The sequence below is a fragment of the Pocillopora damicornis genome, chromosome 1 (assembly GCF_964200805.1).
Source record: "Pocillopora damicornis chromosome 1, jaPocDami1.2, whole genome shotgun sequence".
In the NCBI taxonomy this organism is placed as follows: Eukaryota; Metazoa; Cnidaria; class Anthozoa; order Scleractinia; family Pocilloporidae; genus Pocillopora; species Pocillopora damicornis.
In genome coordinates this window covers 33,815,043-33,829,669 of record NC_142670.1, presented here as the reverse complement: position 1 = coordinate 33,829,669, position 14,627 = coordinate 33,815,043, and the positions used below count along the sequence as shown (strand labels likewise).

At 37.2% G+C, this 14,627-nt stretch overlaps 2 protein-coding genes across 2 annotated transcripts; both read right to left on the bottom strand.

The window, feature by feature from the left end:
* Nucleotides 1-1,178: 1,178 nt before the first annotated feature.
* On the bottom strand, nt 1,179-5,689 carry LOC113679257 (uncharacterized). The gene is made up of 6 exons (XM_089202099.1): nt 5,489-5,689; nt 5,085-5,362; nt 4,046-4,160; nt 3,343-3,462; nt 2,635-2,868; nt 1,179-2,461 (listed from the first exon to the last, which is right to left on the bottom strand). Exons 1-6 carry the CDS (start codon nt 5,676-5,678, stop codon nt 2,157-2,159), a joined length of 1,242 nt encoding a protein of 413 aa, XP_089058225.1. The 5' UTR covers nt 5,679-5,689; the 3' UTR covers nt 1,179-2,156.
* Nucleotides 5,690-10,477: 4,788 nt separating this feature from the next.
* On the bottom strand, nt 10,478-14,472 carry LOC149053429 (uncharacterized). Its single transcript, XM_089202111.1, has 6 exons — nt 14,308-14,472; nt 13,918-14,183; nt 12,861-12,975; nt 12,176-12,295; nt 11,493-11,726; nt 10,478-11,324 (listed from the first exon to the last, which is right to left on the bottom strand). Exons 1-6 carry the CDS (start codon nt 14,378-14,380, stop codon nt 11,020-11,022), a joined length of 1,113 nt encoding a protein of 370 aa, XP_089058237.1. The 5' UTR covers nt 14,381-14,472; the 3' UTR covers nt 10,478-11,019.
* Between the last annotated feature and the right edge of the window lie 155 nt (nt 14,473-14,627).

The window sequence follows — 14,627 nt, the reverse complement described above, 5'->3', positions numbered from 1 at the left end:
AGTTACGCACGACTGAACATTTTTTTCTGCATTGTAAGTAAAGCAGATTTGCTGCTGGCAGTTTAGGTCTTATAGTTTCTTCCTTGCACATGCCATGGTTCATTATAAATACGTTGATTTGAAATCGTTGGGAAAATTTGCAAGTTTTTTTTCAGCTTGTTGTGGTTTCCAGCTACAAGGGTCAACGATTTTTTTTCAAGATTTTACTAATCAAGAGAGATAATCCAAACCGCAGGATTTTCGATCACCACTATAAGTTAATGACACAATTAATTCAATTCAATTGACCAAAACAAATCATAAAAACGAGCAACAGCGCAGCACCGCGAATCCCAAAGTTTTCCATCTATTTAATATGTTTTCAAATGATTTATTGACGCTCGATGATTTAACAAATCGACTTTCGTTTGGCGTGGACTGTACTTTTATTGACAACGATATTCGTCATCACAGTGGTCAAAATGTTGTGGACTCGCGAGGTGCAGCCCTGTGAATCTGCAACAAAAAACTGATTCGATTCATTACTTTTTGAATCGATCATAAATTGAAGAAGAACCTCTACCACTTTGAATTTTCTTAATTCATTTTACCCATTCGTTTCAATCGAGGAAATTGTTGATGGTATCCCGCCCATCTGCCGACGTGCCTTCGGGGGAAAACCGGTTTGTCTGATAATTTTAAGAGACAGTTAACGTAATGAAAAACTCCAAGGCACAGCTTAATGAATCTTGAAGAGCTGAGGTCAATTTCGAAGAAAGAGGGGGCCTATAAAAGTTTTGATTCGTGAGCACATAGATCTAAAAGAGTCCAGGCGTTGTTTCCCAAGTTTTTTTAAGCAGGCTATGACACAGAAAGAGTCCTTGTCGTGACCAGTTTGGCTGATTATATTTACCATCTCCACTTGATATTGAGTTTCATTTGCATAGAGTATGAGGAATCCCTTTTGGGTGAGGAGAGGAACTGAATATTTCAGTCCTTTCGTTGGCAGGTTTTCCCTCTGGTTTCTCTCTCATTCGCAAAACGCCAAGAAATTATTGGAAACAATTTCTTACGCGATGAGTTATCAGTGATGCGTATACTTTAAACATTGTTTTCGGCAGACTGAAAATTAGAACATTTGAAAACGTTTTCGTTAGCATTTTGTTTTTGTTTGAGTTTGAGCTCTATGATATCAGCTCTTTTCGTTACATGAAGCCCCTTTATTCTTTTTACTTCTAACATTAAACTACGACAATGATGTTGAATCAGGTGCGAATATTTAGGGCTAAAGTGGTTTCAACTCGGTTGATTTGGGGAGGAAGGAAGAGGGTACATTTTTTTAATCAGTGATGGATTTTAAGCTCTCGCTTATCTGCTGCCTTTCTAAAGAAATTCTTCTAATCTTCCCCTGTTTTTAGTAACTCTAGCTTTCAAAGTTTCGATTTGTAACATATCCGACCCGACCCTTATAAGCTTTCTAAGGAGTACTGGAGGAAGATTGTATATTGTATTCGATATGAATAAGATTGAAGATCGAAATTTTGTTACATGCAAATTTTCTATTGTTATTCCATCCTTTGTGCACAATATCAAATTCTTGGCTCCGAGACAAATAACATAATTTCTAGTGTTCTAATTGGGTCATCATATTTAGCTCCAGGTACACAGCATTGTTTACAAGTCCACTTGCTTATTACCGCTAACTGAAAATTTGAAATTATGCCATCTTGAATATCGACAACGCTATCACAACATGATTAACAATTATATTTACAATCATTTTAATCATAATTTTTTTCACTATTATTGCTATTATTGTTAATTATTATAATTATTATTATTATCACTGTTAGTAGTAGTTGTAGTAGTATTGTTATCAGTACAAGTAGTATTACTATCATCATAATTGCTATTGTTATTGTAAATATTATCTTTTTTATTATCATTATCATTACTTTAAATTATTAAGGTATATTTTAATCTATCCCTTCGCTTGTTGAATTTCATCTACAAGGAGTATCCTAAGCTTTTCAGTGCAGTTAAATGGAAGTCATCTACGTAGATGATCTAGGATAGTAAATAAGTAGTGCTGAAACTAGCAGATATCTGAAACTATCTCGTGAATCACACGCCCAGTAAAGAGTTGTTAATGGCAAGGTAGTTGATGAACAGGTATTTTAACCAAGATAAAACACCTCCCAGTCATCAGGTGAGAAGTGTTGTGTACCAGCCAAGATTGTGTTTGGCTCATTTGCTCCTTTTGGTGTCTCGAAGTCGCTAGGCACGGTGAATGAATTATTGTTGCTGTTAGCATTATCCGCAATGTAAATGTCCCTGCCAGATCCAAATGTTGGACCATGCGTCGAATCCTTGTAAATTGCATTTTTTCCCGTTTTGACCATGCTCTTGAATGGATGCAGTTCTTTATTCCGTAGAGAAAATATGAACGCACGAGGAGTGTTGCCATAGGAACGAGAAGAATCTAAAGAACAAAAGGGTAGATACAATTTAAACTACTACCTTGTCTGTGTAAGGAAGTGGTTAAAGGGCTGTTGACTAGAACTCCGTACAGTGGAAATATCAGAGACTGATTTACATGCATAGTTTGGCCTTTAAAGGAATAATAAGCTCGAAGTTCAATGAAAGTCTATTTACCCCAAGGAATATCAGTGTATCCTCCAAACACGTACTGGCCATTTTTGATGATGGTCACAGTGTTTGGTCTATGGTCGCAATTGATGTGGAAGGTGCTTACAGCCCAGCCGTGCTTGGAGGCGCGGTGGCACAGGAGCCACCGTGAAGACTTTCCCACAGCAGGTGCTAGGAAATGTGAAAGCTTGCCGAGAAAGCCCCCGATATTTGACAAAATTGTAGAATTGATGGAAATACCTGTGAAATATGGCAACGATGTCACACTGTGAAGATTATGAAAGTCATTCTGTCTCAAATAGAGCTTTTCATCGATTATGATTTGTAGTGAAGTTTGCAGATTGCAAATTTCATGCATCCCAAAATACTGTGAAAGCTAACAGACGAACCAAAAGGAAACACAATTGACGGCCATGATAATTCTTAATGATAATTTAGAAATTATCATTAATTCATAATACAATTATAGAATTGAAAAACATTCACAGAATTAACAAATATCCTATCAAATCAAATATCAAATATCTTGTATAACTGGCCGACTGACCATAGGTGTAGGATAAATCAGAACGTTGTATCAATTATCAGTTCAGAGTAAATTCATAATAACGCTGTATTTGAAAAGCCTTTTTTTATGTAGTCCCAAGCCTAAAATCGCTGCAGCTGTTCCATAGTATTACCCCTGTATCTCTTAAAGAGTTGCGTAAGCCTTACCTGATACATTTTCACATCGAGGACCATCGAATCCAGACGGACAACCGCAGTCGAAACTATTGAGTCGATCAATGCAGGTTCCATTACGCAGACATGGATCATCCTTGCAGTCGTTGATGTCTGTACAAAAGGCATAAAAGCATTAAACCTGTTACAAGATAACTCTTCTGCGGCTCTTGTGGTCCCTATAAGGGTTGAAAAATCTATTCTTGCTGTTAGGAAGAGTTACGCAGCCCGCGAGAGTGCACGGAGTCTCTGATCAGCGGTCTAGAACAAGAACCGCCGTGAGGACGCAATGGTTTTTTGAGTGTAGAGTGTTCGGCAACGAACACATAATTTTTTTGTTGTTCGAAATGAAGAACCTGTCATCTTGAAAAGAATAAGTAAAATATTGACGATGACGCGCAGATGTAGTTTCCAGTAATTTGAACATTCGAAATTTGTCCAAAGCTTTTCGAAAACTAAAGATAGAGACAAAGTTGAAGCCGATCGACACACTTAACTGTCTAGATGTCAAGACATTGAAACCTTTATGGAGGAGGCCAGAGTCGAAAACAAGTGCGTCCTAACAGGCTCTTCCTTTCTTTTTTTCGACGAAAATGTCGTTTGCATGCTTAAGCCTTTGTGTTTCGTTTAAGCTAAAGTAAATATGAGAGGAAAAATCAATTTCCACTGAGTACTGATTCCTTTGCGGTAGACTCACTTGTTTTGCACTCTTTTCCCGTAAATCCGATGGCGCAAACACATACATAACTTTTGGTATAGTACTGTGCCACACATGTCCCACCATTTTGGCAAGGTCCCTTGGCGCATGGAGACTACGAAGGAAACAAGGGAAAAACAATGAGTAGGTAACACGTAAAAGACCAGCGCTCTTAACTAATGACTTAGCCAAGCGAACAAACGTAACCATAAACTAGGTCAAACCAATGCAAAGAAGATATCAAGCAGAGCCTCAGGAAACTCAGTCTATGTAGTTCTGAAAATGGCGAGATTACCTATGGAAAGAAGAACCTCTCTGCCCCTCTTACTTTTGAGTGTCGTTTGAATGGGAAATACAGAAACCCTTCAATCGAAGGTCCAGCTGCAGTCTTTGTACTTCTTAGAAGAAAGAGAACTGACCCCCCCTACCCCCTCCCCTCTTCCGCTCTTTTCCCTATCATTCTCGAGAAAAATGAACTCTTTGTCATGTAAACGATCAACGAAGGATCACATTTAGTATCACCAAAATCTTTTTGGCGAGGCTTAAGTATTCAGGTTAGAAAATAGCTTTAGAGTTCCTTTACTGCTTGTTAACAATATTAAAAGACTAAGAGCAGTTTAATTTTCGCCTAAACACAGACATCGAATTTTCATTTTCGTTTTCATTTATCTCCGGCGGCAAAAATTAAGCACTAATCAATATCGTAATTACTAAAAGTTTATTTTGGTCAGTAACCTAACCCAAGCTTTCAAACACGGCCACTATAAGGGGAACGAAGTCGAGATAAACAAGCTGCAGAGGATATGAATCGAAGTTATTCAACCATGTAAGTTGAAATAATTTTGTTCCTTCATTAAAATTAATCGATAAATTTATTTCTGCAGAATGGATTTTTAAGATATTATTTTAGGCGTGTATGATTTCACAATACGGCACTTTTTCTATAACACCTGCTCGATTTGATTAAAATGTATTTTCCTTTGGGGCTTTTCTCCTACAGCGCGCAAAATTTTAGATAATATTGAACCAGATCACTTACCCAAATACTGTAATGATGAAATTTATTATCGTTTTTGGAGAATTTGTCCGAATTGTTGTACTTGTCTGATGGAAGCAGCTCACATCGGCGTGTTCCGGTCACGGAAATACTAGCCTCCAAGTTGCACGAAAAACACTTTGGGTTGGCTGCACAGGCAAATCCACATTCGTCACCGTCTTCAACTTGAGCTGAAATGATCTTCTTGATATTCAAGTAAGAAAATGTTTCTTCTACCATCATCATCAACAACACGTCTTCTGAGGAATCTCGATTGAGACCTTTGAAAAAAAAAGGGTCCACGAAGTTTTTATAAACTGCTAGTGACCCAGCGCTGCTAAACGCTATTACCATCACAAATAACGAACGAAATTTCAAATTATCGCAGAAAATAAACTTTACAGTACCTTGCGAAGTATGAAGACAACCACAAAGGCAGACCAGGAAATACAAACATTTTCCAAGTCTCAGTTGGACGCCGAGTCCCATATCTTCTCTTTGAGAGGTTGAATTGTTATAATACACGATATAACAGCATTGACCGGATGGCTTTATCAAAGCAATATTATTCACTAAAGTGGCTTTTAAGAGGAACATTTTAAAAATATTCGTTGTTATTTGACCAGAAGGAAATGTAATTAAATGACGCAGATACGGTTTCTAGGTTATTCGTAATTAAATGTCAAGGTTGGTGGCGTTCAAAGTAAGTTATTTGAGCACCTGCCTCCATCAGACCAAAATGCATATATTATCCTTGTTAAACAGTTTAACAAAACTAAAGGCACTTGCATAATCCAGCCACTCGGTATTATTTTATACCGTAAATAGCTTCGCACAAAAATCCTTAAAGGGCACGGTGTGGTGTGTTGAAACACTGTATAAAGGTGAAATCAGGTATTGTGGTGTATATCCTCTCATATGAAAATAAAGTACATGTTTATCAGAGAAAACAAGAGAAGCCTGAGCTGTTCTTGAGCTGTCTGATTAAATCGCTTCTTCTCATTTTCCATCTTTTCCGTACCTTCAGCTTTTAAAGTTTCAAATTTTTGCTGAACTGACCACGAGTTTGAAGCTCAGGCTTCCTGCAGAGTGGCACGATGAATAATATTTAGATTGAATGATAACAATACTGAAATTACGTTTTTTGCTGATGTTTTTTGTGAATTCTTCTTCTACATACAGTATTCGATAAGAACGATGTCTTGTTTTGTAAAATTATTGGCCCCCTGAATGATTTGATTTTATTGTTCAAATAAGGTCACCAGCTAGCTCCTGTTTATTAGCTTTTATTTATAATTAATTCATAGCTTACTATCGCTAAGAATCTTTAATTATTGCTATCGTCAATATCGATAACACCATCTCATTATTTTGTTTATTAATATTGTTATTATTATTTTTGTTGTCATGATTATTGCTATCGTTATTATCGATATTATTTATTATTGTTATCTTAATTGTTACCATCTTTATTATTTCTATTATTATTACTATAATTTGTTTTTAAAGCATATCCCTAATGAATTTAAAGGCGATCTTCGCACTTTTCTTTTTTACTACTTAAAATAAGGCCTGAAAAAAATTCAGGCCCGTTCGGAATTATAATCCATAACCTCTGCGATACGAATAGTGTTCATTACTGCGAAGATCGCCTTCGAATTCATTTCTTAAATCGCCGGTCACATATATATGCTTTTCATATATTTACAGTCATTCATATCCCTAATATTTGCCTTAGCGTATTGATTTACAGTGACAAAGTACTAAACAGATAATTGCAAGCTAAGTAGTCCATCTCTGATAGAAATTAAAGTACGTGCTGCCGAAACTACGAGATCAGTTAATTTTCTAGTGCTATTGTAAGTAACCCGGTAGGATGTCAATAGTTTTCGCAGGGTAGCGCTCAAATGAAACACAGTCCAGAAAAGCGTTTTTGATGACAGTGATGCTACGGAAAGGTATTTTAATTGAGATGAAATACTTCCCAGTCCCCAGGTGAGAAGTTATACGTACCGGCCAAGAGTTTACATTGATCCCTACTCCATCTGGCAGTTTGTAAACCCTGTTTCCACCAAGAAATGCGTATGATTCCACGTTGCTGTTGGCGTGTTCCAGTATGTAAATGTCCCAGGCGGCTCCAAATGCTGAACCTTTTCCTGAGTCGCCGAAAATTGTAAATTGTGGCCACAACACCATGCTCTTAAATGGATATAATTCCTCTTTGTTCCGTAAAGAGAGTATGAACGAATTGTTGGTGCTTTTGTAGTCACCTTTAGTATCTGAAGAGCAAGCGCGTGATTACCAATTAGAGTGACAGCCAAGGGTAAAGGGTGCCTGTTTCTGACTTCCACATGCTATGTATTTATTGACTACGTGAGAGGACCGGAATTGAAAGTTTTTGGGTGAAGTTCATAACGTTTGGACCTCCTTTCTATTTTCATTCGTAACCTATTTTTTTCTTGATGTTTTTCAATAATTGCGCGCTTGTTGCCGAACAGATCATATAATAAACTGTCAGATCATTTCAAGTTGATTCGATCAATCAATTAATGAATATATAAATAGCTAAACGAGTTTATAAAATATTGAAATCTAAGCATATAGAAGATGTTGTTTTTTTCTTTTTACTTGTTGCACTATGAGTGGAGTGAATATCAACATTGAAGGAAATCTCTCATAAAATAATGACGTCATCAATGTTGGTACCGGAAACGTGGACCCCCATAAAAAGGCTCAGTATTGAGAGGGCAGCGGGTTGTTTTTTAGTTTCATGAAAGTTCTCGCTTTAGTTAAAGGATAATGATACGATTTTCAAAGGAGTGTAGAAATAAAAGAAAAAAAAGAAAATAATACGAAAAAGCAATAACAATAACACTAACAGTTAGAAGAGAAAGCAAAGCAAAAACATCAAAATAAGAGCATAGTTGTTTTTTAGTTTCAGGAAAGTTATATTTACCCCATGGAACATCGTTGTATCCTCCAAACACGAACTGGCCATTTTTGATGATGATCACAGTATGACTTTTATTGTCGCACCTGTCACGAAAGGTTTTTGTAGCCCAGCCGTGTGTGGAGGCGCGGTGGTACAGCAATCACTGTGAATTATTTCCTACAGAGTAGGCGATAAAAAATGTCACAGATTGCCGAGAAACTTAGTGTTGCCCGCCAATATTGTAGAATTGATCAGTATGCCTAAGCAAAAAAGCATACAGTACTCACTATTGGCTTCTGACACTAGTAATTAATATTATAATAATAATGATAATGATGATAATAAATACTCTTGATATATCGGGCCTCGTAAAGGAAGCTTCGCTCTTAGATTTTGCCTTGCTATAGGATTTCAGGAGATGCATATAATAATCATAATCATATTAATGATAATCATAATAATGACATTAACAACAATAATATCAACAATTATTAAAATAATAAAATTTTCATAAATAATATTAATTGACATAAAAATAAGTCTTGACTGTGCTCTGTTCTATCGTAAAGCAGTTAAGAAGCGGTGGGAGCCCGAAAGAAGTGTAGGGGGAAACACGATAGACTGCATCGCACCCCTCCCTGAGAACTAATGGTGTGTCCCCCCCCCCCTCCGATAAAATGGTCCAAAAAATAGTCCAGTCCATATTTTACCCTATCCTTTTTTTTACCACTCAAGATTGGCACAAACAATATCATATCAAGGGCCTGGCTACTAAGGGTTATAAAAGAAGATAAAAGAAGATAAACATTATATTACATTCTATTAGTTTGAGAGACGTGTTGGAAGTGCATTTTTTGATCGAAGCAAATTGTCGGTTTTATTCCGAAATGGAGATGGTTTTGCCAACAGACACCGGGCTGACGGAGGTCTAACGCTCGAAACGTCAGCTTTTAAACTCTTTACGGTGGCCGGTTTACGTTACCATAATACCGTTGATGATACTTAATTTCTGTACCCTGTTACTATGATACCAGAGCCACGTCAATGAGAAATATGCACATTCTACAGGTCTTGTCATATCGTGGAAAATAAATAAAAACACTCCATCGTTGAACGAAAAGCTTACGAGATAACGACATCGTTATATGTTTTCTCTTAGCGGAGATACGCACGACTGAACAGAATGCATAATGCAATACTGTACATTTTTTCTTCATTGTAAGTAACGCAGATTTGTAGGTTCTTCCTTGCACATACCATGTTTCGTTTTAAATACGTTAATTTGAAACCGCTAGAAAAATTTGCAATTTTTTTTTAGTTTGTTGTGGTTTCCAGGCTCATATCGGCTCAAAGATTTATGTTCAATCGTTTAACGATCAAGAACCTTCAACTGCGTGTTGATTTAGTTTAAGAATGATAATGCAAACTGCAGAATTTCAAATCCCCGCCATAAATTAATGATTTATTTGACCAAAATAAATCAGAACCAAACGTGAAACAGCGCAGCGCCGTGAACCCAAAGTTTTCCGTCTATTTAATAATATTTTCAATTGATTTCGTGACACACGATGATTTAACAATCCGATTCGTTTAGCATGTGCTCTACTTTTATCGACAACGATATTCGTCATCACAGTGGTCAAAATGTCGGGGACTCGCGAGGCGCAGCCCTGTGAATCCACAACAAAAACTAGTTCGATTCATCACTTTTGGGATCGATCATAAATTAAAGAAGAACCTCCGCCATTTTGAAATTTGGCTAATTTATTTTACACATTCGATTCAGTAGAGGAAATTGATGATGGTCTCCGTCCCATGTGCCGACGTGCCTTCGGGGGAAAACCGGTCGTGTAATAATTTTAAGAGACAGTTAACCTAATTCTTAGATCTCTTGAAAAACTCCACAGCACAGCTTGATGAATCTTAAAGAGTTGTGGTCAATTTCGATGATAGAAGGCGCTAATATACTCAATACTTGATTCGTAGTCATAAAGATCTACCAGAATATTACTAATAGGCGTTGTTTCCCACGCTTTTGTGAGCAGGATACAGAAAGAGTCCTTGTCGCGACCAATTAGGCTGTTTATAGTTATTGTCTCCACTTAAATACCATTTGCAGAGAGGATGACGAGTCCCTTTTGGTGAGGAGAGGTACTGAATATTTCAGTGGCAGGTTTTCCCTCTGGTTTTCACTCTCGTTTGCAAAACGCCAATGAAATTATTGGAAACAATTTCTAACTGGGCAACTCTTCCGCGATGAATTATCAGGGACGTGTATATTTTAAACATTGTTTTCGGCAGACTGGCATGAGAGCATTTCGAAAACGTCTTCTCCTTTTTCTAGTAACTCTAGCTTTCAAAGTTTCGATTTGTAACTTATCCGACCCGACCATTTTAACCTTCTATGGAGTACCGGAGGAAGATTGTATATTGTATTCGATATCAATAAGATTGTAGATCGAAATTGTCAGTTTCGTGCTAATTTTTATTGATATTCCTTCCTTTGTATACAAAATCAAATTCTTAGCTCCGAGACAATTAATATAATTGGGTCACTATATTTAGCTCCAGGTACACAGCACTGCTTACAGGAGAAGTCCACTTGCCTATTACTGCTAACCGAACATTTGAAATTATGCGATCGTGAACATCGACATCGCTAAAACAATATGATTCACAATTATATTTACAATCATTTTAGCATAATTTTTGTTATTATCATTGTTATTACTTTTTTCATTAATAGTAGTAGTAGTATTGTTATCAGTACAAGTTGCATTACTATCATTATAATTGCCATTGTTATTGTAATTATTATCATTATCATTACTATATATTATTAAGGTATATTTTTTATCTATCCCTTCGCTTGTTAGATTTCATTTACAAGGAGTACCCTAAGCTTTTCAGTGCGGATAAATGGAGGTCATTTACATAGATGATCTAAGATAGAAACTATCTAGTGAATCACAGGCCAAGTAAAGAGTTTTTGATGGCAAGGGTATTTTAACGAAGATAAAACACCTCCCAGTCATTAGGTGAGAAGTAATATGTACCAGCCAAGATTGTGGCTGGCGTATTTGCTCCTTTTGGTGTCTCGTAGTTGTTAAGGTTGTTGTATGAATCATTGTTGCTGTTAGCATTATCCGAAATGTAAATGTCATAGCCACCTCCAAATGTTGGACCATACCCCTGATACCTGTAAATTGCATTTTGTGGCGTTATGACCATGCTCTTAAATGGATGCAATTCTTCTTTGTTCCGTAGAGAAAATATGAACGCATTGGAAGTGTCGCCATAACCAGCAGAATCTGAACAAACAAAAGCGTAGGTACAATTTAAACTAGTGCCCTGTTTGGGTAACAAAGTGGTTAAAGGGCCGCTGACTAGAACTCCGTACAGTGGTAATATCAGAGACTGATTTACTTAGTTTGGCCTTTCAAGGCACAATGAATTCGAAGTTAAATTAAAGTTTTTACCCCAAGTAATATCAGTGTATCCTCCAAACACGTACTGGCCTTTTTTGATGATGGTCACGGTGTTTGGTTTATGGTCGCAACTGGTGTGGAAGGTGCTCGCAGCCCAGCCGTGCGTGGAGGCGCGATGGCATAGCAGCCATCGTGAAGTACTTCCCACGGCGGGTGCTAGGAAATGTGAAAGGTTGCCGAGAAAGCTTCCGATGTTTGACAAAATTGTAGAGTTGATGGACAGACCTGTAAAATAAAGCAACGATGTTACATTGTGAAGATTATGAAAGTCATTCTGACACAAATAGAGTTTTTCATCAATTATGATTTGTAATGGCGGTTTGCAGATTGCGAATTTCACGTATCCCGAAATATTGTGAAAGCTAACAGACAAACCAAAGCAAACACAATTTGAGGGTGATGATCATTTTAAATGATAATTTTTAATTTATAGTTAATTTGTAATAAAATTATGGAACTGGAAAACACTAACAAAATTAACAAATATCCTTGTATAACTGGCTGACTGACCATAGGTGCAGGATAATTTAGAACGTTGTATCAATTTTCGATTCTGACTAAATTCGTAATAACGCTATATTTGTAACGTTTCTTATGTAGGTCGAAACACAAAGCCGCTGCAGCTGTCCCATAGCATTACCCTTGTATCTATTAAATAGTTGCGTAAGCCTTACCAGATACATTTTCACATCGAGGACCATCGAATCCAGACGGACAACCGCAGTCGAAACTATTGAGTCGATCAATGCAGGTTCCACTATGCAGACATGGATCATCCTTGCAGTCGTTGATGTCTGTAGAAAAGGTATAAAGGCATTAAACCTGTTACAAAATAGCTCTTCTGCAGCTCTTGTGGTCCCTATAAGAATTGGGAAATCTATTCTTGTCGTTAGGAAGAGTTACGCAGCCCTCGAGAGTGCACGGAGTCTCTGATCAGTGGTCTAGAACGAGAACCGCTGTGAGGACGCAATGGTTTTTTAAATGTAGGGTGTTCGGCAACAAACACATAATTTTTTTGTTGTTCGAAATGAACCTGTCATCTTAGAAAGGATTAGTAAAATATTGACGATCACGCGCAGACGTGGTCTGCAGTAATTTGAACGTTGACATTTATTGAAAAATTTTTCGAAAACTAAAGATAGAAACAAAGATGAAGCTGATCGACACACTTAACTATCTAGATGTCAAAATATTGTAACCTTTATGGAGGTCAGAGTCGAAAAAAACTGCGTCCTAACAGGCTCTTCCTTTCAATTTTTCAACGAAATGCTTAAGCCGTTGGGTTTCGTTTAAACTAAAGTAAATATAAGGGGAAAAGTCAATTTCGACTGAGTACTGATTCCTTTGCGGTAGACTCACTTGTTTGGCAATCTTTTCCCGTAAATCCGATGACGCAAACACATACATAACTCTTGGTATTGTACTGTGGCACACATGTCCCGCCATTTTGGCAAGGCCCATTGGCGCATGGGGTCTACAAAGGAAACATGGGAAAAACAATGAGTAGGCAACACGTAAAAGACCAGCGCTCTTAACTAGTGACTTAGCTAAGCGAACAAACGTAACCATAAACAAAGGCAAGCCAACGCATGAAACTCAGGCTATGTAGTTCCGCAAATGGTGGGATTACCTATGAAAAGAAGAACCTGTCTCCCCCTCTTACTTTTGCGTGTCGTTTGGATGAGAAATACAGAAACCCTTCAATCGAAGGTCCAGCTGCAGTCTTTGTACTGTTTAGAAGAAAGAGACCTGAACCTTCCCCTTCCCTCCCCTTCGCTATCATTCTCCAGAAAAATGAACTCTTTGTCATGTTAACGATCAACGAAGAATTTTAATTAAATCGAACAGGTGTTATAGAAAACGTCCCGTATTGCAAAATCATACACGCCTAAAATAATATCTTAAAAATCATCATTTCGGCGAGACCTAAGTATTCGGGTCAGAAAATAGTTTTAGAGTTCCTGTTCTACTTGCCAACTATATTTGAAGACAGCCAAGAGCAGTTAGATTTGCGCCTAAACACCGACATCGAATTTTCATCGTCGTTTTCATTTATCTCCGGCAGCAAAAATTAAGCACTATCGTATTTACTAAAAATTTATTTTGGTCAGTAGCCTGACCCAAGCTTTTAAACACGGCGATTATAAGGGGAACGAAGTCGTGATAAGCAAACAAAGGATATGAATCGAAATTATTCAACCATGTAAGTTGAAATAATATTCTTCCTTCATTAAAATTAATGGATAATTTATTTCTATGGAAAGGATTCTTAAGATATTAATTTAGGCGTGTATGATTTCGCAATAAGGCACTTTTTCTAAAACACCTGTTCGATTTAATTAAAAATGTATTTTCCTTTGGGGCTTTTCTCCTACAGCACGCAAAATTTTAGATAATACTGAACCAGATTACTTACCCAAATACTGTAATGATGAAAACCACGCTTTTCGGTAAAATTGCCCGAATTGTTGTACTTGTCTGATGGAAGCAGTTTACACAGGAGTGTTCCGGTCACGGCCTCCAAGTTGTACGAAAAACACTTTGGGTTGGCTGCACAGGCAAATCCACATTCGTCACCGTCTTCAACTTGGGCTGAACTGATCTCTGTGATATCCAAGTAAGAATCTTTTTCTTCTACCATCATCATCAACAACACGCCCTCTGAGGAATCTCGAGTGAGACCTTTGAAATAAAAGGTCCAAGAATTTTTTAGAAACTGCCACAGACATAGCTCTACTAAACGCTATTACCATCACAAATAACGAACGAAAGTTAAAATTATCGCAGAAAATAAACTTTACAGTACCTTGCGAAGTATGGAGACAACCATAAAGGCAGACCAATAAATGCAAACATTTTCGAAGGACGCCGAGTCCCATATCTTATCTGTCTGAGATGTTGAATTGTTATAATATACGATATAACAGCACAGAACGAATGACTTTATTAAAGCAATAATATTAACATAAGAGGCTTTGAAGAGGAACGTTTTGAAAAATTATTTGTTGTTATTTGACCAGAAGGAAATGCAATTAAATGGCGCGAGTACGGTTTCTAGGTTATCGGCGTGGTCTTAACCTCTTTTATAATTGGGAAAAGTTTTTTTTTCTTTGGTTTTTTAAAAGT